Source organism: Diachasmimorpha longicaudata, chromosome 3 (genome assembly GCF_034640455.1).
Source record: "Diachasmimorpha longicaudata isolate KC_UGA_2023 chromosome 3, iyDiaLong2, whole genome shotgun sequence".
In the NCBI taxonomy this organism is placed as follows: Eukaryota; Metazoa; Arthropoda; class Insecta; order Hymenoptera; family Braconidae; genus Diachasmimorpha; species Diachasmimorpha longicaudata.
The window spans coordinates 6,207,154-6,230,847 of record NC_087227.1 but is presented as its reverse complement, the minus strand read 5'-3'; the positions used below and the strand labels follow the sequence as shown (position 1 = coordinate 6,230,847).

Genomic DNA, 23,694 nt, shown 5'->3' with positions numbered 1-23,694 from the left:
CGACAAAAAATTATGAAATTGGGTTTCTGTCGGAGCTTGAATTAGAACTCAAAGTTTTCCATTCAGAAATTACGTTTCGATGATATTCATGTAGGAATTAATCGCGTTTCAATTCCTGGATAAAAAATCCACTCGATAAATCCCATTGTCCCCGAAAAAAGAACAAAAGGTAGTTTGCTTACGCAGTGGGTGACTGACTCTTGTTGGTATCTTGCTGCTGATTTCCATGACACAGAATATGATTATCCACAATTACGTCATCAGAATCGGATAGATTAGCAGCACGGCGTATTGCTGACACCCAGCTTGATCGTATTCCAGCTGTTACAGCGGAGAAAACTGTTGTACCACGATCGTCCCACGTCTAGACAATCGAATAATTCATTAAAGTATAGCCTTAATCGATGTGGAAAACATAATTAGTTTGAGAGAATGACGATTGCATGCTTTTGACAGCAATAAGCTTGTTTACTATAATCCCACCACATTAATGTTCCTGACACCATCAAGTAAACCTCGTCATGCAGCCAAGAAATCCTCCGTTATCATGCACCCAAGGAAAAAAAAAATATAAAACCACCAACAAAGTTGTAATTACCACAGTTTGAAATCCATAATTTCTCGCCACTTGCACCGGTAATACAGCTGTAACGGTATTCAGATCTATAACACCATCCATGATGCCTTTGTCTTCAGTGGTAGGATCCCTGTAATACATCAGTCCAAATCCACGAAGGACAAACCAGTGTTTGCTCCACTCCTTATTCAGACCTTGTTTCATAAGCCATCCCTTCTTGATGTTGAGAAGATCCTCAGCAGGTAGATCAACTCTCAATTCAGATATCGGTGAATATCTGATCCCTGATATATCGAGTCCACAACCATCAGGATCACCTCTAACTAGTTTATCCTGATGTGGTGTATTAACGTTATCTACAACGTCCCTAGTTGGCTCAGTGTTTCTTGGCTTAGTTCGACGGACTCGTGGTTGCGTAAGGGAGACAGCTATGTCACGCAATTTACCCTCACGTTCACGCTCATGCTCCAGTAAGATTCTTCTACACGCCTCGTCATCTGCAATCATTAAGGATTTTCTAGGAATACTTTGCTGAAGGGAGATTAATGACTGTTTTCCTGTATACGAGCTGAGTTGCATCGATTATGGTACGATCATTGACTTATACCAGAACAGGGATAAAATGAATTAGTTTTTACAAATGAATGGATTTTATTTCTAGGATAGGTTCCCTTTGGATCCACCAAACGTTCAGTCGTTGATAGTCAACGAATTTCAGTTGGGATAAATTAATCAGATTCTGACAGGTGAAGGGATCATATAACCAGAATTTGTCGAGACAAAATGATTCATTGTGATCATTAAGGGTCGAAATATCGACAGGGGTCCGCAGGGTCAGGATCATAAGGGGTTGAAGTATAAATACTCAGTATTCACTTTCATCCTCATTTAAGTAATCATTAAGGAGCTTTTAGGAACATTTTCTTGGAGGAAAATTGATCACTACTTTCTTGTGTACCTGTTAATTGTGCTGACTATCAGTCGATCACTGACTCAGACTTGGGGGAACTGGTTTCCCTAGGGTGTTTGGGTGGATTGAATATTTGTAAAAATTAAAGTGAACCTGTCGCGATGAAGGTCAGGGTTTTAAGAATATTCTGGACTGTGAGAGTCACACTAGGACTTTAGTCTCTAATTTAACTTCCAGTTCATCCTCCAGGAAGATTCCTCTACTCGTCTCATCATCTGAAGCCATTCAGGCATTTCTAGAAAGACTTTGTTAGGTAGAAATTAATGACGGTGTTGCTGAGTACGGGTTAATTGCATCGACTATCGATCAATCGTTGACTAACACCTGGGGGAAATGGCTTTTATAGGATATTTGATAGGAGTCTTTGTGATGTTGGAATACAAATCGATTCTTTAATAACAGTAACGTAACTGCGGTGAAGACTACAACGATGAATTCTTTAGGATATGCTGATTCATGTAAATATCGAGGAGAAATAGATATACGGGTCTGGGGTATTCAATAGCTGGGGCTGGCGGTTCCGTTATGATTTTATGAGGATGTCAGATATACTAGGAAATAGTACAGAAGGAGGTGATTTTCGTGACATCTTGTCGAAATATAATTTTCTAGATAACGGATAATTGCTCGATGCGCAAAGTCATCATTTGGAAGCCCTTTGTAATTGATTAGCAAAAATAATTATAGTACATGCAATGTAAGAGAGATTTGTCAGTCCTTTCAATTGTCATTACTTAATAAACACATTATTTACCGATCAATGATTTGGTGCCTAAACAACTCAGTTGATTTCTTCAATTCAAACAAATTTTTATTTTATCAAGACTTCTTGTAGAGTCTGAAAAATATTTACTAAAAAGTTGGGTAAAATTACGTAATTTGCTTTACTTTGTGTTCTCAATTTTTCATTATTTAGTGAAAATTCCCAGCGCCAAGTTTTCCCCGCATTTGACTAATTGCACTTAGCAACCGAGGCCTTATTACAAATACAATGCTTCCATACGGAAGTAAAAATTAACAACTGACCTAGTTTTTCCGTCGCATCAATGCCACTCGATGGTCTTTCAGTCTGCTGACTCATTCGTCGTCTTGCCTTATCCTCGGCACGTAATTTGTCTCGTGTTGGTGGTGATGCTGAGCTCGCTGGATGATCAAGATAAGATCTGGTATCACTGGTACCAGGTAAAATTGAGGTTTTCTCAGAATTCATAACACCAGTTGATCCACCAACACTGGCACCACTCGATCGTTGTACAATACCACCATTGACTGTTACCGATGGTGCACTAGGATAATTATAAACACTTCCGTTCTCAAGGCTTGTACTTCTCACTGGTGAGACCACATTCGTTCTTGATAATGAATTTCCATTCTCACTTATGCAGGAGATGGATGAGGTTCGATTGTTGCTTGTTACGTACGACTCATTTGGTGATACTGTACCACTTGAATTGTGATTTGATACATCAGCTGACCAGGCTGTTGAACTTCGGCTTTCCGATCGACAGCTGTTGAATCGCGGTCGAAGAGGATCCGGAGTATTGCTCCTTATCGATGACGACACCTGCAGAATCGTTGTTTGTCCTCCAGGAAATGTTGCATTTCGCTTGTGCCTTCCCTGTAATTAGAATTATGGTGGTTTTTTTATGAGAGGAAGTGAGTGATGGGGTATATCCACCATAGCAATTTTATTCATCATAAATTGTGTATATTCAGGATTGAAGAATTGTAATTATTTATTGATGACACAGCGTCTCCCCGGAAGCCAATAATGAACACTAAATAGAGAAACTTTTTTAAAACTCTCACCAGAATATGGTACAATCCGTGCCAATTCAGCCACTTGAATTGTTTCGAACTCATTTGAGATCATTTCACGAATATAGATCAGCATACAAAATTGTTCTCGTAATTGAAAAATGTAACGCTGTATATCCCATTGTTATAACAAAATTAATGCAACGAATTTTTACTGTAAAATATTTTTGATAGAATTGATTGGATGCTAACACCAAGTTGAATATAAATCCCATACAATTTTCCATTGGATTTCCTAATTTAGCCTGTGAATTTTCTTTGGGAGTGCTGTTTTGTACCCATTTCTTACATCATAACAAAATGAAAGATTGAAATGCAATCCATTCATTTCCATCGTCTCATTAAAAAGTTGACCCAAGACAAAGTTCAACTCTGAATAGAGGGCCTCCCCTCCCATAAAAATGCAATCGATATTTCATTGAACTATTGGCATATGCGTAATAAGGCAATAGAAGGTGAAGTCGTGGGTTTAACGAAAAAGGCAATGATCTGTTTAGAAAATTGACGTGCAATAGACACGTACACTGCCTTGGCCTCCTAACTCTGTGTGTGTGTGTCACCTTTCTTACAATTATATGTATTTTTCCAGGGACATACTAAATACGATACATTTGACACATGTGTAGTTGTTGTTTTTTAATCTAAGCAGTCGATGAACACCGGTCACGCTATTCAAAGGCGTAAGTATCGATGTGTTAATAGCCATGTTTGTACTTTCTACATTGACGGACGTAAATAGAAACCTGTAGAATGTTTATCAAGAGGAATAATTTTTCATTGAATTTGTGTAGGTTACGCACAAGAAAATTTCATGGAAATATTTAGAAAATATTATTTTAAATTACCCTAATCTCCTACTGAAGTTCAATTGAAAGCTTCATTAGTTCCTCAGCTATTCTATTGAAGAATTCTGGAGACTTGCAGCTTTTTTTATTGGACGTATTCAATGGAAATTATTTGACAGAAAAAATCAGTGGAATTTTATTTTCCATTTTTTAAGCTTTTCATTTCTCTTTTTTCCATTCAAAAAATTTAGAAAATAACTTGGAAAATTTGAACACAACAATTTCAATAGAATATCTTTGCTATGAATGAGTGTGTAAAGAATTCTGTTGGAACTTTCTACATTCACGGACATATATAGAAACCTGTAGAATGTTTATCAAGAGGGATAATTTTCACAACAGTGATCTCAATTGAGGATTGAAATTGTTGCAGGTTGGGGAACTGATGTAAGACATATCAATTATGGAGAGGACGTCACTCCAATTGGAAATATAGATAGATTATTCTCATTTCCGTCGGTTGGTGTAAATGAGAGATGAGAAAATTTAATTCAAAAATTTCTAGAATAATCTTGTGAAATTTGATTGGATTTCTATTGAGTTCTGTTCTACAGAGATTCTTTGACACCAATTTTCTCCGATTTTTTTGCCTTCCTCAGTAGAACAACAATCACGGAAAAAAACATAGAGTGTACAAAAAAAATTAAATTCTATCAATTTTTTGTAGAATTCAATCTAATCCGTTGTTAGTGGCTTCTGCGGTCATCCGCCCATTTGTGAAAGTGGAATTCAACTCTTAAAATGATAAAAAACTTATCGCAATTGTCTTTGGCGTATATTTGACCCGCTTAATGGTGTATAAATATGTATACAAAATTACCCATAAAAGATCGATCATGATAAATCCATTGGCCATCGTGATCTCTAGACGAAATTGTAAATTTCTAATTAACAGCATGCAAATTAATTCCCAGGCTTCAACATACCTTATTCCTGGAGTAAACTTGCAACACATCCCCCCACCATCTGGTCTCCTCCCTGCAAGTTCCCTTGATAAATGTCACACCGTCGGGTGATGTGATTGCAAGGCTGTTGGGATGGCCAGTAACATCGTCAGCAGCAGCTACTTCCAGTACCCGTGTCATATCAATTCTCGCTTGCGGTACTGTCTCCGGCTGGAACACGTAATTCGTGATGTTTTGTCGATATTCCTTATTTCAATTTTACGACGGTCATAATATTATTTCGCCAACACGGAAGAAAAATATACGGGAATGGAGAGAGGGGCAAAATGGAACACCAGGAAATACAAGTTTATCACAAACAAAAGCAACGCTTCCTTCATTTTAATTGTGAATTAAGGATTATGAATTGAGGTGTCTTGAGGATTAAATTCATGATCCCCAAGAGCTTCTTGGGTGACAGCCAGAGGGTTTTGCCTGTCAAGGGATCGATAAGAAAATTTTAGAGTTAAGGGCCTGACATTTTTAAGGGGCCAGAACATATCAAGAATTATCACATGTTTTTGAAAGTCAATGGGCTTTCAAAAATATTTGGATATAAGGGCCCAATTCAAACTTGGAAATTTCGATAGGAGTTGGCTATAGACGGAGAGAAAAATTCTTGAAAAATTACTTCTGTTTCGTAATTTGTCAGCCAAAACAACATTCAGTAAAAATTATGGAACAGTTCCGTATTTTTTCACTGAATGTCCCATATTTTTTCTTCAACGTTTTGGACTTTTTCCTGAAAGTTCCCAGAAATAGTGCGTAACTGTTCAGTAATTTTTACCGAATATTGTGTTGACTGACAGATTACGAAACAACTCCGTAATTTTTAAGGAAATTTTCTCTCTGTGAACAGCGAGGGATTGAATTTTTGAATTTCCAATAATTTTTTTCAAGTTTTTCTCACGTAATTTACGTTAACAAGTTTAATGACGAAAAATAGTCGGATATCGCGCATATAAAATAGTAAAATAAAAACTTGAATATCTTCAAAATGTCAGGGAAACAATAGACCTCATTCTTTCCGAGGTTCAACATACAAAAATTCAACTGTACTCATTCTTTCATTGCAACACTTGAGTCAACATTCTTGAATAACGCAGATGTGAGCTGTTCTCCTTCTGCCACACATGCTTCATTATCGAACGGCTAAACGGCGATTACGACAAACCCAGTGGCACTGCTAAGTGTGTCACGTGTAATGAATTAATTAAGGGCAGTTATCGTTCACTTACGTGTTCATCAAGTGAGTATGTCAGCTCTCCGTCATCGTATAACACGAACCACCTTCGCTGCCACCTCTGCAAAAAAAAAATATAAAAATTGTTAGTCCATGTGTTAGAGAGATTTATGGAAAGGTATTACATACTTATTAACGGAGAATTACATAATTGGGTATTTGAAATCGTGCTGAATGTTATTGTAGAATACACAAGATCTACAAATGAGTACCTTCTTTCTCCCAGAGAAACATAAATTGAGGTACAAATAAATGAGATGGGATACGTGTTGAGAAATGATTTATTTCAAGCAAATGAATGAATTTCACTGTTTACTACATTCATTAATTTTAATAAATACTATTCTCTTTCTATTTATTTACTCCATTATTATATTCGATTTTAATGACTGATTTGAACTATTTAATGGTGTTTTCTAGCCTGAATGTGCCTCCAACTCCAATAACTGATAATTCAAATCAAATCAGTTTTATTGCCGATAGGTAATAATAGTTTATTTAAATGAAATGAACATATAATGGACTCAATTTCACTACAGGATTCATTAAAGATAAATGGATTATGAAATCCACGAAATTAAAACGTGTTCATTACAATAAATTAATGTCTGCATTAATTCCCAATCAAAAATTCGTGAAAAAGGAGAAAGAAAAAAAAACTTTGGCGAGAGAAAGTTGGTAATATTTCTCTTTGTATAGCCGACTGAAAAGTAATGAGTGAGTGAAATCTCACGCATCTCCAATAGAATACAAAAGTCTGGTTCATGCAATAAAGAACATGTGAATAAAATTGGCGGAAAAATTCTGGAATTTAATTAGCCAATAAGTGCGTCTGTCTCATGCAGTAATTCGAAAATTTAATGAGTCATAAAAAAATTCGTGGAATAATCTACAAAATTTGATTTTTTATGCCGTCTGTTCTATTGATATATTTCCTGTCGATATTCGTCGGCTCAAATCCCCAAGTTTTTTTGTAAAGAGAAAGGAAAAGTAGAAGGGAACACACTTGGAAAATTGATTCCGTGAAAATCCTATGGGGAACGCTATTAATGACGCAAAATTATAGGAAGATAAATAGACAAGCAGACGTTTTGTAATTGTTTAAAGTCAATTTTTTAATTGTCCCGTTAGACATAACAAATACTTTGTCACGTAATTTTTTTGAATAATTTTGGAGATTTTTTCTAATTAACAGGCGCTTTTTAATGTCGATTGCAGTGATGTTGCAGTGATCGTGTGGTAAAATATCGTATTCTCCGCACTTTTACAACAATCTACTATTATGTACTCGAGTAAATCCTCCAAAATGCCAATGGATAGCATTCTCATTATGAAGAAACTTTCACCGAAGCCCGCAGGGAGACTCTTCTTGCAGTTGAAGTGAAACTTTTATAATTTCGTTCCTCACTATCCTATTTTAACGAATTAAAAAGAATACATTTCACGAATAGCTCAGCAGTAATTTACCGAGGAAACACTGAACTCAACTTGGAGAGTTACAAAATTCGATTTCCATTGACAGACGGACGGTCTTAAATGACATTGAATAGCGTATTTTTTTCTGGTGTGTCAATGTTCGATGCCAAAATTCCTTAGAATTTCCGAGACAACATCACAACGTATTTTTCTAAAGACGAAAAAATGGCTGATGGCTTTGTAAATTGAGATTCCCTCCAAATGTCAGGAGTGAATTGAGGAGCAGTTGTCATGGCTGTCAAAAATCTGATGATGAAAAATAAGACGTACTGCGATCGCTCATCCTCACAATTCATCAAATCCATCAAATTCACGTGGAAACACAAAGAGACACCGCTGGTACAAGAGATCAACAGACAAATAGTAGTGGAAAATAGATTTTCCTCTATTCTTGACAGTCCCAGGTTAAAGTTATATCTCCATAAATTTCCATTGATTTTCCCTAACAATACAACTTCCTAATAACAAATCCCTCGAAACCCCAATGAAATCATCACTCGATAACATGCAGTTCAGTGAATGTTTTGGTTTTTATTTCAGATCAGAAGTGTTAACTATGTATTATCCCATAAAATCGTTATCACTAGCTCCTGTGATTCCTCAACCCCATAAATCCGCACCATCAAACACTTCTGAAATGTTTATCACTGGATAAACATTTTAGAAGCCAAAAGTGTTGAACTAGATATTTTCCTTAATAAATAGTTATCAATAGCTCCTGTAATTCCTCGACCCCATGAAAACCGCAACATTCATAATCTTGCCATTTCCATGAATGACAGGAGTGCACTAAAAATCAGTTGTCAAGACTGCCAAAAGGGTAGCGATCAAAGACCCCATCAAGACCCTTCATTCCCACAATGAATCAAGTCAATGTTAGTAGAAGGGATCAACAACCAAATGACCACGGAAAACGACAAATTTTCTTCTAATCCTGACAGTCCCAGGTTATAGTTATATCGCCCTAAATTTCCACTAATTTCCCTTCAAAGTACGACTCCTTAATAACAAATCATCACTCCATAAACATTTCAGAAGCCCAAAGTGTTGAGCTACCTATTGTTCCAAAAAAAATTGTTATCACTAGCTCATGTGATTTTCCATGAAAACCGTGCCATTCATTAATTTTCCCTTTCCATAAATGACAACACCGTCAAAAGTACAACGATGAAAGGCCCTCACAATCCCTCATTCCCACAATCCATCAAATCTACGCGGAAATGAAAAGGGACAGTGTTGGTAGAAGGGATCAACAGGCAGATGATAGTGGAAAATTGTGGATTTTACTCTATCCCCAGTGTGGTAGTAACAACTGAGTTACTCTCCAGAGAAACTGGTAGTAAGTTTTACGCGTCTCCCGGCTGCCAATGTATTGGTGTCTCGGTTCGTTGACCGCGAATGGAATGCACAGCATAACCTACCGTAACACTGCCACACCGGGTTGGCCAGTTGATAGCGTGCATACTATGTATGTATATGTCCCTCAACAAGGCATACCAACATCGATCCACCTGTGAGTACGATACTGTAATTTTGACTTGTCAGAAAAAAAAAAAAAATCAAAAATGGAATATAAAATTCTACCATAATTTTTCTTCCAGGGAGAATGCATCAGTATTGGGTGTGCATTGGTTATTTGTAGGTCGGCGAGATGAAAAAAAAAAAATCTATATCTTTCTCTCGCTATATTTATTGTAACGGTAGATTGCTAATAGTGGTATGACCTGCGCGCGCATGTAGGTGGGTCTACTCAGCCTCCGTGGCTCACTCACTAGGAGACAGGTTCAACGCTCAGGCTTCAGTCATGAGAACAGTTATTTACAGCACAATAAAACTATGTGATATACCGTGGATGGGAGGGCTTCATTATTATTTGGGGGTGTGCTGGGAGGGGGTGGGGATGGGGATCGAAATTGGTTCAGAGAGAGGTCCAGCTTGTTCCAGGGATCTGGAGAGGGTTTTAGGTGTTCCATGAAATAGGAATTTCCCATTCCTTGGGAAATTCTATTAAATAGTTATTGAATTTTCCAGATGAAGGATTCAACATGAGATTTGAGCTAAGATACGTTGCCTGCGGGCTTTATTTTTTAGCGAAAATACGGGAGAGAAATAATAGATAAAGGTGGGTTTTTTAACTTTTGCGTGAGTTGAAAACAAAGGGAAAATAAACTTTTTTTATATTTTTCTGGTTTTTTCGAAAATATGAAACGGCGATATTTTGGAGGATTTTAACTCATGGGGCAGTCGTATGAATATTTTCTCAGGGAATAGTATTTTGACATTTCGGATTATTTTTAGCTCGAAAAACTTGGTTCAGATAACTCAGAATCATCCGAGTCAGGGAGATTTTATATTCCGTGGGAAAGTAATAATTCAAGCACAAGTTCAATAGAAGTCCAATAGAATGCGTGAATGAAAGTAAATTTTGACAGTTGCAACTCATTGGTCAATCTTCGGACCTGAGGAGTAGCAGTATTGGATTATGGACAGGGATTTACTTAATAATATCAAACGATTTGGTTATAAACATTAATTATTTATTATCGCGCGCAGAAGGTATATCTTTCTCCTATGATGTCTCCAATGGAACTAACCCTTAGTGACCAAATTTTTCACACTCTGGACCCATTCAAGAAAAGGCCGTTGTTCATTCATTTCTTTCTTTCCCTTCTCTGTTTCTATTTATTAAAACTATTCTAAACACCCGTCACCGTTCTGAGAAAAACTATAAAATACTGACATGGACTAAACACAACTATTGTCAGACGGTTAATTTTTGTGCACATACCATGCCCTCTGAATAAGCAGAAACCAAAAATCTTTGACATTGGCTAGGATAGCTAGTGCAGCCATCCACGGGAATAAGGACTTCATACTGATTTCAAGTTATGCAACCGCAACCGTGAGAAATGACATCGTTATCAAAGATCAATGCAGTAATTTTAGCCACAATATCCTAGCTGTTACCCCGAACCTAGTGACGATATTTTCTCACCAATAGTAGAAAAGGTCGATAATTTACGGATTGTTCAGCGGTCTCTTGCCTGTTTATGTAACGAGAAATCTCAATGAGCTCTGAGCCATGATGAGACAATACCTTAAGATTCCCCCGAGGGTTGAACATGTGAACATGTGAAGTTGTGAGTTCATAAAACTTTCATAACTTTCACGGAGAGAGAAAAAAGTTGGTGGAGGTTGAAGGAAAAAAATGAGGGCTTTTTATTTATGAAAAAAAAAAAAAACTCCTGAGCAATATCTTGAATCGAAAATAAGAACTGGAACGAATGGGAAATGTGAGACAGTTTTCATGAGAAAAATCAGTTTTATCGCTGCGTTTTCGTGAAGTTTGCATGGCAAACCAAGAAATATCGTATGCGGAGAGAAATTTCGAAAAAAATTTCCGGACAAATCGAAAAAAAAAGGGCAAATAGCCAAAAAAAATTCTGATTTTATGAGATTAAATGTGAATTTTTCCCGAATTTTCGTGAAAATTCTCGCGAAATCCCGAGAAATTTTAACTCAACAACATTAATTTTTTTTTTAAACCAATGGCTAATGATTTTTTAAATTAGTATTACGACTTTTATACACAATTTCTCTTCGTGTCTATCATCTCACGACACCAGAATAAACGACCCTTAATTGTCCAAATAATTAAACTCAATAAAAATGAATTAATTTCACTTTTTTGAGATTACATTCACAGATATTTTCCTCGAACCTAGTTGATTAGAATTAATAGCTACAATTACAAGTTTATCTCAATTTTTTTAGGTTAATGATGAAAGTATCTGAATGCTATTTAGTGAAAATGATTAACAATTTCTTCACTCTGAAAAAATATTGAACTCCAAACCCAATATTTTCGATATAAATAATCTTTCTGATAGTACTAATGGCCAACAGTTACAAATCGAGTTCTAATTTTTAATTTGATACTAGAAACAAAAGATATAAATAATCTAAGTGAGAAATCCAACGCTATCAATCATCGTAATTTTCCCCAGCCGATTCAGATGAAAATTCGAGTTTTCCGGAAAACTTAGGGTACCCTTACGTAAATTTTCTTAGTCCCCAAGTGGAAATTGCCATCCACTGACAACAAGGATAAATTTCATTGACACTAAACTGTCATCATGGCGTTTCTCAGGGTGAGTCTGCCTTCAACTGATGGTGATGCTAATCTATGGCCATCGATATGTCACATGGGGAGGAAAATCCTTCAAAAATGATCTGTCTATTCCTTAATCTGCCAGTCAAAATTCAGTAAAAATTACCAAATAATTACTCACTTTTTCAGTGAACGTTCTAAACTTTTTCTGAAACATTTTGGATTTTTTCCTGAAACTCCTTAAAAAAAGTACGTAACTGTTCCATAATTTTGACCGAATATTATTTTAATTGGTACATTACAGGGCAGTCACGTACTTTTGAAGAATTTTTCTCTCCCTCTGGAAGTAAATAACACCGGACTACATGAATATATTTTAAATATATATTCCACGTGTGTCCTCACATACCTCTGCCATCTCCCCACGAATATCAATTAATTTCCCCATTAACAGGGCGAGGAAAATTTCAAAATAGATTATTCAAACCGGTCACGATTTAATCGAAACAGTTTCAGTTACCGTGTACAATAACTGGTACCTAGTGTCACGGAGAAACTAGCGTATGTTCTTTAAAAGGGAGAAGACGCAGCGCTTTCTACTCGAGCATGTGATATTTTTGTCACGAAAAACCTATGATTTTTCAATCGAAATTAGCAGATCGGTCGCCACGATTGAAATCAATAATTTTCATGGACAATTGAATGGAATAGGTGTGAAGGTGCTGGTCACGAGGTAAGTCATCGCGTGTTGTATATTATTTTAGAAATCCAGTAATCATGGTGCGAGATATTAAAGTGGAGGGAGATATACTGGGGACAGGAGTATTATCCCATCGATTGCTGGCTTTTTGATGCGCGAGCCGCAATGCAATCGGCAAGGGAAAGTTACTTCAGGTCGTGTGAAAAAGCCTTCTTCATCAATTTTTTTTTATTCCACAACGTTTAATGTTTTATTCTGCTGCACTAACAGGACGGTGTATTCCGATATTGACTGCACGCATGAAAAAAAAAAGTTATTAGAAATTTCCATGGGATTTCTATTAAATTTCTGACAGTTTTTCCCGGGTTCTGGTGGGCGAAATCTAGTGATTTTTTCTATATATAGATGATATGGAGATCTTATCTATAGAAAGTGAAAATGATAAAATATAGCTCATGTTAATCACGTGGCTGATTTTATTTCTATGTTATTTGTATATAAAAAATTCTACAGGTTTCACAGACCTTTTTTAATGGAATTTTAATTAAAATTTTGAAAAATTCATCTTTCCATTCAGTTGATTTTATAGAGATATTTCATAAGGGAATTCTACAGGATTTGTCCAATGTTTTTTTCTCATTCTTATTGACAATATTTAATAAAAGGATAAAATATTTCACTCGAACTAAATAAAAGTCTGTTGATTCTACTGATTATTTTCGATCAAATAATCTGTACAACTTTTTTCTTTTCTCTTTAACAAAAAACGTGAAAATCGACTGAATTATTTTATATGTAGTTTACTTTATTGAGATCTTATCTATAGAAAGTGAAAATGATAAAAATGTAGCTCACGTTAATCACGTGATTTCCAATTAAATTAGAAAACTTTCCAATTAATATAATTGTTATCGTTTTAGTAATTGCTTTTCTTGGATTTTTTGATAAAGAGAATAAAATAGAGCCTAAAAACTTTGGAAACATTGAGACAGAAAAGTTGAGTCAGTTTTTCCACAAAAAATATTTTTTAATAAACAAAGTTGATTAAAAAATGAATTTCACTCTTTTTTGTGCGCAGAATACTTTATTTTTTCACCAATAGAAATCGTTGGAAAATTAATGGAATTTTTCGTCTAAATCTATTAGAGTTTCCTCGCTGATTGAACGTTGTTAGCTCGTTTATTCTTAGCGAATATCCACTACCGAAGAAAGCTGATATCAGACGGGCGGAATTTTGATCAAATGGAGAATGCAACCAACATCCGGTGGAAGTGAAACTTGCGAGTACTACTATAAATTATTTTCAACTGATTATTAACACGGTTAGCAATATTCCTGAAACAGATTGCCGTCTATCTATGGATATAGTTTCTTGTACCAGTTTATCGAGTTTATTTCGAAGAAGAGAAAAGTGAAAGAGTGCGTGGCACATCGTGTGAGATTGGTCGGAAAACTATTGGTATGCAATTTCTCAACACACCTTTTACTTATTTTAATCACTGAGGGACTTTTCAGACCGAGAGGAAAATCATGATTTCTTCATTCCCTGATAATTTCCACGACACCTGTCACGGGACAGTGATGTGAAGGGGAAATTTGGACTGATTGAGTGGGAAGAGATGGCTTTGCGATAGTGAACAAGTGAATGTTGAGAATATTTTGATGAATTTATACTGAATATGCCAGTTACTTCAGTAAAAAATTATAATTATTCCTCGCGATTAACTAAATAACAAATTGCCAGTGGTACTTACTTTGGTTCGATTGAGCGGATTGGAAAAATCCCAGTTGGGTGCGACAAAGAGGTAGCCATATTTGGATATCTTCCGTGTGGCCTGCAACATACAGATGCAAAATATGTAATGAATGAGAACGATTGCTACCTGTGATTATTGGGTGTAAACAAATAAACATGTTTATTTTTTGCTTCAATTATTTCGCTGTAATGAAGGGTCATTTTAAAGTTAATGACAATAATTGAAATGATATTGATGAGACTATTTACTCACACACAATGAATTTTTTGTCGATTTTTGTTTGCAAGTCATCTGTATCATTGGACTGAGAATAAAATTCAGTGAAATTTTGCAGATTTTATTTCAAATGGTCTATGAGTCTAAGCGAAACTCTGTGATAAAAGTGGTTCTGTCCTACACGGAGCTCCCAAAAACCTCGTAAATCACGGAAAATCGGCAATTTTGACTTAAACAATTTATGATATATACATAAGTATTTTTTAGAATATTTCCACGAAAAAAAAAAATGCAAAAATTTCCGGTACCGGGAATCGAACCCGGGCCTTCTGGGTGAGAGCCAGATATCCTAGCCACTAGACAATACCGGAGAAGTTGCAAATGGTCCTTCACTTAGTGATTTTGAAGTAAACAATTAAATTACGAAATTTGCTTTCAAAAAAACAAATGTTTACTGAACATAATTTATTAAATATATTATTTACCCCTATCTCCATTTATTACCGAGACAAATAAGTGAAAAAATCCAAATTTTGTCAAAATAATTCCTAAAATTCGCCAGTTTTATTTACAATTCTGAAAAATTCTCGTCTGTCGAAATAAAAGTTTGCATTCAATCAAAAAAATCAAAGAAAATGCAGAATGCAGAAAATTTTTTTCCCATCGTTTTCCCATCAATTTCATTATATCTCCCCAACATGATCAGATATTGTTGCCCACCACAACTTTCCGATTTTTGCCTGACTACCCAGACAACCCCTCCCACCGAGCTGGACACAACGACCAGACAATCCCATGTATTTTCATAGAAGGCGTTGAAAGTCTCTAGTTAAACCGAAAAGGCCCATTATCCGAGGCATCGTATCCATGCAGCTGGGGGGCCCACTTTCGCCTTGACCGTCGCTTTTTCTCTTGTCTCAGTGAAAACCACCAGAAAATACTGAGATACGAGGTAAGCGCATGTGATCTGATCTCCCTCCTCCTCCTCACCCCTCTCCACCATCATTGTGGTTGTCTGGAAGTCTTCACAGGTACCGCCTACACTTTGAAAATTCTCGACTTGGAACGGAATCCGTGGGCTATGTTCTTCTGGTCAATATCTGCCCTCGGCTAAGATCGAGCCAGTGATCTCTGGATCAGTGGGTAGGGGGGCCTGCCTACTGATCCAGAGAACTCGACATGATCATGATAAAAATAATGATAATAATCCACACGCAAGACCATTTTACGGAAAAACTTGGCAAATCCGGGAGAAGATTCTAGTAAATATCTGACGAAAACTATTATCTCAGTCTTTGGCTGATTTTATTTCTATGTTATTTATGTATAAAAATTTGTAGAGATTTAACAGACATTTTTAAAATGGAATTTGAATTAAAATTTTGGAAAATTTATGCTTCCATTCACTCGATTTTAGAGAGATTTTTCATACGGGAAATGTTCGATATGAATTCTCCAAGATTTTTCCAAGAAAAAAATTAATAAAAGGATAAAATATTTGAGTCAAGATAAAAAAGTCTATTGATTTTTATTGATTTTATTGATTTATTGATTCTCCTGATTCTTTTCGATTAAATAATCTGTACAGCCTTTTTCTTTTCTCTTGGAAAAAAAGTGAAAATTTTAAATGGAATTTTAAATAGAGATTAGGAACGCAAAGTTTTCAGTAAAAATTGATCAGAATTTTTTAATAAATTTCCAAGCTCTGGTTGGAAAATTGTTGCATACATGTGGTAGTTTACATGACAGACGCACCTATGTAGAGGGAGCGTCCGAGAAAACCTCGTCTGGATAAAAAAAAATTATAAACACAATTCACCCGAGTAAGGACTGATGCATGACATTAAAATAAAAAGTATACAATCGCTTTATACGCATACTAATTTAAAAAGAAGGTTATAATTATGGAAGCTATTAGCGTCTTGTTGTATAGATTCACTAACGAGCAGTGTGCATTATTAATTCAATTAAAGGCAATAGTGGGACTATATGCTATAGCGATACAGACTATTAACTAATCGGAGCATGACGTGGGCTAGTCAGTATAATCGGTAGTTACTGGTGGAGATCCATCGTTACAATACCGTTGGCAGTTCTTATAATTAATTATGTTGAACATACTCGAGATATCAGGAATTGAAGATCTCAATTTTCTCAGCGACTATTCGGAGAAATTCATTTTCAGATGCTTTCATTTTTTTCATTAACATTTTTTAACTGTTCACCATAAAAATTTAATCAAAAACGAACGAGTAAATATTTTACACGATAACAAGAAAATTATTATTTATTTTTCCTGATAAGTAAAATCGGAATGCGTCTGATCGTTAGAATATCATTTAATTCAATTTAAAATATATCACGGAAATTCCATTCAAATAAATGTCGTCAAGAATATTATTGCATGGTATGGGTGGACAAAAATTAACCGTCTGTGTAAATAATTAATGTTTATAACCAAATCGTTTGATATTATTTAGTAAATCCCTGTCCACAATCCAATAAATATGTTGAAGATATTGTTGTGAGGAAATTAATTTCCCACTTGTTTCTAATGACGTCGAGTTAAAGTGATTCATTGAATATTTTGCAAAGTTGTTCGATAAAAATTTATTGAATATGACATTTAGTTGAACAGTTAACACTTCTAAGGAAGAAAAGCGAAATGGCCCCAAAACAGGTCAGATTATTGATGTCGCGAGTAAAAGACACACCTTTGGAAGAAAGTTTTGAAAGCTGAGTGCGGAGATAATTTGATCGACAATGCTTGGGAAAACATCGTATCTCAGTTGACCCCACTAATGCTAGATTAGTCTCGTGGATATGAATTTCAGATTGTGAGGAGAACGAGAGATTGAGTGATTACATAAAATTATGAGTGTCGTATTTGCAACTGGACTCTCTAAATAAGTCTTGGATATCATGAGAACCTTTTGCCCACAAGATATTGAGGACAACAGACGTCATTACATCTCGTACATCTTTCATTTATCATGTTGTCACTAGAATTTATTGATTTTCCATTTTTTCAGTTGAAAATCTTGATTTCGATTCACCATTTAAATTAAATTTTTCAATTAGGGATGAACTTCTTCATCACATCCAGAATTTTCTTCTGGACATTTTTGTTTTAAAAAAAGTGCTGTAAAGTTTATAAGATTCCTAATAAAAATAGAAATAAACTATTGCAACGAATTTATAAAATTCACTGGGAGAGAAACATCTGGGAATTTTTATAGTGTCATTCTGATGAAAATTACGGTTCTGCGTTAGGGCGCAAATTGCAGGGCTGAGAAAAATTACTGTGCCCCCTAGTAAAATTTATTTATCCGCTTAGGAAACCTTCTGTATCGGTCTTGCAAAAATTCAAAGTAATCGGCTATATTTGGCGCTCATCGTTACCCAATCACAATGAGTTACCGAAAAATTGCTGTGTGGTACATTAAAAAAATGAAGGGAAGCCCAATAAAATTAATTGAACTAGATATGTATTTTTAAAAGATTCCTATAAATTTTTCATTTAACCTCGAATAAAAAATGATAGACCTTTAAATTTTATAGTGTTGTTTAGGAAATTTTACGAAGTCACATATCATTAATTACAAAGTTTATGGTATTAATAGGAATTTTTATGTGTTAATAAAACACATTCCAGTATTCGAGCATGCTGCGTCTCGCCATGAAAAGTGTCGCAAAAATTTCAAAAAATCGAAGAGAATTAGAATTAGACAGAAAAAAATACCACTTTAGCCCACCTGGGAATGAAACCCGGGTCTCCTAGTATCCCGCCGGACACTCTTACCAACGGAGGTACCAGATACCACAGAAATTCACTAGGAGCACCGTCTAACCTTCTTCAGGCACCGAATCATTCGAAAAGAATTAGAATTAGACAAAAAAAATTCCGCTTCAACCCAACCCGGCACAGTAATTTTTCACAGACTTTTCTCTCTACGCCCCATACGGCGAGAAAAATTCTTTAAAAATTACCTGCCTGTTCCGTAATCTACCAGTCAAAACATTATCCGGTAAAAATTACGGAACAGTTGCCCCCTTTTTCAGTAAAAATTTCCAGAAAAAGTCCAAAACCTTCCAGACAAAATACGAAACGTTCAGTAAAAAAATCCGTAATCGTTTCGTAATTTTTACTGATTACTGTTTTGACTGGCAGATTATGAACAGGTACGTAATCGTTTAAGAATTTTTCTCTCAATGCGAACACCCAATTTTTTAAGATTTTTCCTCTCCATGCGAGAACGTAATTTTTTAATAATTTTTCTCTCCGTGCAATAAAATTTCCTCAAGCGTGTATTAACGCACTCCTCCCTAACTTTTCCCACCGACAATTCCGAACTGTCAATGATGATCATCATCACCCCCGGAAAGGAAGCAAAAAAAAAAAATATCCACGTAATTGAGTTAATGCTGAAGCCAACACCATGCAGGGTAACGCAAAGCAGTTTCAGGTGTAATCGGATAATAGAATCTCGTCGCATTATACGAATAACTTATGTGAGAATAAATAACACGAGGGAAAATGTGAAAGGGATATAATTCTCATTCAGACCGAGTTATTCGCAGGATGAAGAGAATTTTTGACAGCATCACCGAAAAGAGAGTACAAGATTTATGATATAGCATGAGAAATCAGCAGGTCGAAAACGTGAATTGCAATATAGTAGTGGCATGATGGTAGCCAGTATGGAGACAGCTGTTGTACGCAGTCACGACTTTCTGGCTCGCCACCACCAGTAACTCTCGACAAGTGCGCATCACGAACCTGATTTTAACTCACGCGAGAAGGGGAGCCAACATGTACATATATATGTATACATACATATGTATATAAGTAATACTCAGGATAGTTTGAACTTTGCAGCTCCATACTGCATCAATATTTTACGATTTGATGGCTCGTGAGGAGCGAAAATTTGACTGGAAATGTCAAAATTATTTATATCAAAAGCACCAGAAGATTTTATTAGCTCAAAATGGTACTGGGGATGTGTAAAAATTTTGTGACATGTCATGTCACTGCCATATGCTGCGGTAATGGAAAATTACTAAAATTATGGTGAATGAAATATATGACGACAGATGACTGTCATTTAACGGTGATAAATTTGTCATATTATGGTAAAAATGGGGGAGGCCACATAAAAATCAAAGAATGGTCATATTTCAAACACTTTCACTGACACGATGATCATATTTTTATTCGGTTAGATAGCCACATTATTAATGAAGATTTTCAGAGATTATTTTATTTAAATAGTAATAAAAATATCACGTTATCTGTCTACATTTCACAATGATTTCCCAACTTTTATATTTTTTGGTGACATAAATTCTACTTATCGTCATATTCCATTTAAATAGGAGTGACAAGGGTAAACTATTCCAATTATGACAGATTGAATATCCAGTCACATGACTGTCAAATAACAGTCATTGGAAACGTTTTAAAATTGTAGTTGTATTCTGCAGCGAAATTTTTACTAAAATAATTAAGAATAAATGAGAATATTTACGTTTTCGTTATAAAAATGGAATGAAGTGAGTTAACGGCGGTCAAAAGGTGGTAAATAATTCCAAATAAATGTTTAAAAATAAAATGCCCGAATAAAATGCTCCGAATGGCCTTGCGACGGAGGAAGGAATATACAAACAAGATGGCGACCCCATGGTGGCCGAGTACCTTCTATTTCCTAACATTATTGTCTTCTGATGATCTATCCTCTTTAAATAAACAAATTCAAATATTTCACCTGAGATTTCGTGGCTCGAATTTTTTTTTACATGCGACAATAAATTTTAGGTACAAATTAGACCTCGAGGGGGTGAAAAGTGGAAGAAAAGTTTGTTTTATCCATAAAATTAGCCTCCCAAGTCTAATTTATTGAACAAAACTTGACCTAAAAACTGATCGATTGTCATTTCATCCCATATTTCGTCCTCTAGAGGAGAAATTATTATTCAAAATTTCTTTGTTCATTTAAAAATGCAAAAAAGCATTTCAACTCGCCCTTCTAAAAAATCATCTTCAAGTCATCGAAATTTTCACGGCTAATGTCAGACATTTTCACAGCAAAAAATACCTCGAGGAATCTAGATTCTAAAGGAATGCGTACTAGAAACTGTTTGAAAGACGTGAGCAACCCTTTCATCGCCTCAGACTCCCAGCCAGGTCAGTATTTTTTTTTTTCCAAATATAATGACTGGCTTCTTCTCAAAACACTTAAGTATCATTTTGGCTTCGTGGTATGTGCTCAGCCAGTCGTATCCGTAATATTCTAGTCGACAAACTCGTGGAGATTTTAGAAACAGAGGAGTGAGTGAGGGAGTGCATGAGTGATCGACACAAGCCCTCGGGGCTTTCTTCAAACGGATAGTCTTCTTCCTCCAATCAGCTACATGCGTGTAGATATAACTGACAGAGAGCACCGAGAAGCTAAAGACGAAAGTGGTAAGAGGGCTGGTACTACTAGGTACCGCAAGCCATCCTGGCAGGATAGAAAAACACCTCATCAGCAACATGAGAGCAACAGAGAAGGTCAAAAAATGCATATTTACACGCTGAGGTCATGCACACCTTCAAAAATATTGTTGTGTCCACCCTTTCGGGCTGCAAAGTTGTCTATTCAGAAAATTCAAATTTTTTTACTGCCCAATCACCCCTAGATTGGTCACCCCATGAGGGAAACGCTGCAGCGCGTGGTTTTTCATGATTTGCGATGAATTCTGATGGGAAAAATTTGAAAAAAAAAAAAAAAGAAAATAGGATTTCCGTAATTGAAGTCTCCACAAATTTACAATGTCTTGAGAACAACATAATTTACAAAAGTGCTGAAGAATAAAAATTATTCCCGAGGGAGGAATTATTTTTTCCCACGTTAAATAAGCCCTCGAGGTGGGACTTCGTCCGCATCTCGCTGAAGGCGCTGGGACATTTAATTCGGTTCCATCGGTGTATCAATGTGAAGTCGGGTATTCCGGATTCTAATAACTGGAGTAGGACCGTCAGCTCTAATTTTAAGTCTCAACTGATCGGAACAAGACCAGAAGGGACTGACCCATACCGGACCCATATGATCTACCGCGAGACTGAACTGACTGACCTCTTATCCGGGAAATGGTCTCACAAGGATCCTGATTGGTATTGGATCTCAAATGGAATTAGACCCGGAGAACTCATGCAAAATTGCCACTCGGGATAAGGCCCCTGGCAAAGATGGCGCCACCCATGTGTCTATAGATATTTCACACTAACACATGCACATTCCTCACATGTATATGCGTCACCTAGTGTGCATGGAATCACACTGGTATACTCACACTCATAGGGCCCGTCAAAAGAGGGGAATAGAGAGAGTGAGGGAGAAAGAATATCTGGAATGCACCGGGAACAGGTCGCAAGGATTCCGGCATTCCGAAATTCGCAGCGGGCGCGTCAGATAAATTCATTGTATACGTGTAAGATTTTCTAGACCTGAGTATAATTTCAAGAGAAACTGGTTTTCAAATTGGATAATGCATGAATACATGTACATATATATGGGCTCCACCAGCCAATCCACACCAATTCAGCATTTAAATTTTTCATAACTTCTTTTTTTTTTCAGTCTTTATGGAGGTTTAGTTGAAAAAAAATCACGTCTACTGAGGGGGATACGTTGATTTAATTACCGAAACTCGGGTTAATTGCCCGATTTCACTTGAGAACTTTTTAACTGAATTAAATGGGGGAAAATGGGAACATGGATCATGGCTCGGTTGGAATTTTTTTTTTTTCAGTTTTTAGGAGACTCAGTTTATTCCCACATGATATTCCGATTGGAGAGATTAATGGAGAATTCATTGTGGGTTGGGAGAGCAATTTTCACCTGTTGAGTGCATGTGTGAGAGGACACAAAAAGTTTGTTTCATTTGAAAATGTTAAGCTAAAATTGGTTATCAGCGAAATTCATTTAGTAAATATTTTTTAATTTTTTGTGAATTCGAAATTTGGAGTAATCGATCATTTTTTGCTTATTTTTGATGGAATTGGAATTTTGGGGAACGATTACATTCCCTGGGAGCGATTTAAATTCATTCTCATGAAAAAATTGGATAAACAAAGAGAGTTATAAAAAATCTAGAGTTGGATAGTGTGAATTTGTCGCATCAAGTGTAACATATAATCAACTCCAATAAATTATTCGATTATAAGTGAAGTATTTTTTTATAATCAAAACATTTCGGTTTGAATGAGCGAAAAGTTGAAATATTTCCATCTAAAATATCGCGAATGAGTGGAAAAAAATTGAGAGTTTCGTTTGAATCCAATGCAATCTCCCCTTGTACCAAAAATACAAATTTTTATTACAAGGGGAGATAATCTTTCGGGAGATAGTGTCTTTTATTTCGCTGGAGGGCACGTGCAGAACTACTCGCGCGTCAATTCTACACGCGACCTTGAACTTTGCGCAGTCCACGGGAAAAAGGACTCTAAACCTGCCCAGGAATGTTTAAAAATTCATTCTCTTAAAAAAATTATTTCTGTTTGCCATTTTCTCGGGTGAGTTATCCCTGGCACATTTATAAAACTCTCAACAAGAATTGACTTCCATAAAGAAAAAAAAAAAAATACACGGAAGACTCAACGAGTTCGTAATTCGTGATAGGTCGCACGTGTAAAGTGTTACCGATGTATTTACATTAAACTTTTTTTTTCACGATCACGTTTTATCCTGCTCTCGATTGTTTGAGGATGTGTTAATCTCCCATGATACATGTAAAAAAATCAATACCATTCTTTCGATTTCTGATGATTAGTCGTATTTGTCAAGTGCTATCAATGTTTTTCTTAATGTTAAATCCCCAGGCAAATTCGTAAACTCACTCAGAATTATTTTAATATTTTTAAAAAGTAGTAATCGAAAGAGGAAATCGGTGATGATGATGAAACCGATAACAGGTTTCGTAACAAAAGTTAATGTCCCATAAAAAAAAACTTTTCTGTCACTAATCGTAAAATAAAATTTACAGCTAATGTAAA

The 23,694-nt window shown here is 35.8% G+C and overlaps 1 protein-coding gene and 1 non-coding gene across 7 annotated transcripts in view; both read right to left on the bottom strand.

Moving 5' to 3' along the window:
- The window catches only part of LOC135160392 (protein outspread), a 33,207-nt gene that overhangs the window by 6,612 nt on the left and 2,901 nt on the right, over window positions 1-23,694 (bottom strand). For 4 of the 6 annotated variants that reach the window (XM_064116885.1, XM_064116889.1, XM_064116887.1 and 1 more), the window contains exons 2-7: window positions 14,439-14,519; window positions 6,393-6,458; window positions 5,137-5,325; window positions 2,574-3,165; window positions 599-1,074; window positions 183-364 (exon numbers count right to left, since the gene is read on the bottom strand). In XM_064116885.1, the coding sequence (XP_063972955.1) occupies window positions 183-364; window positions 599-1,074; window positions 2,574-3,165; window positions 5,137-5,325; window positions 6,393-6,458; window positions 14,439-14,519 (1,586 nt within the window). Of the gene's footprint in view, window positions 1-182; window positions 365-598; window positions 1,075-2,573; window positions 3,166-3,356; window positions 3,503-5,030; window positions 5,075-5,136; window positions 5,326-6,392; window positions 6,459-14,438; window positions 14,520-23,694 lie in introns of those variants that run through there. The other 2 variants (XM_064116891.1, XM_064116890.1) reach the window with 2 other exon arrangements.
- Trnae-cuc (transfer RNA glutamic acid (anticodon CUC)) lies at window positions 14,957-15,028 on the bottom strand. The gene has a single exon. It is a non-coding gene; the product is annotated as a tRNA-Glu (tRNA).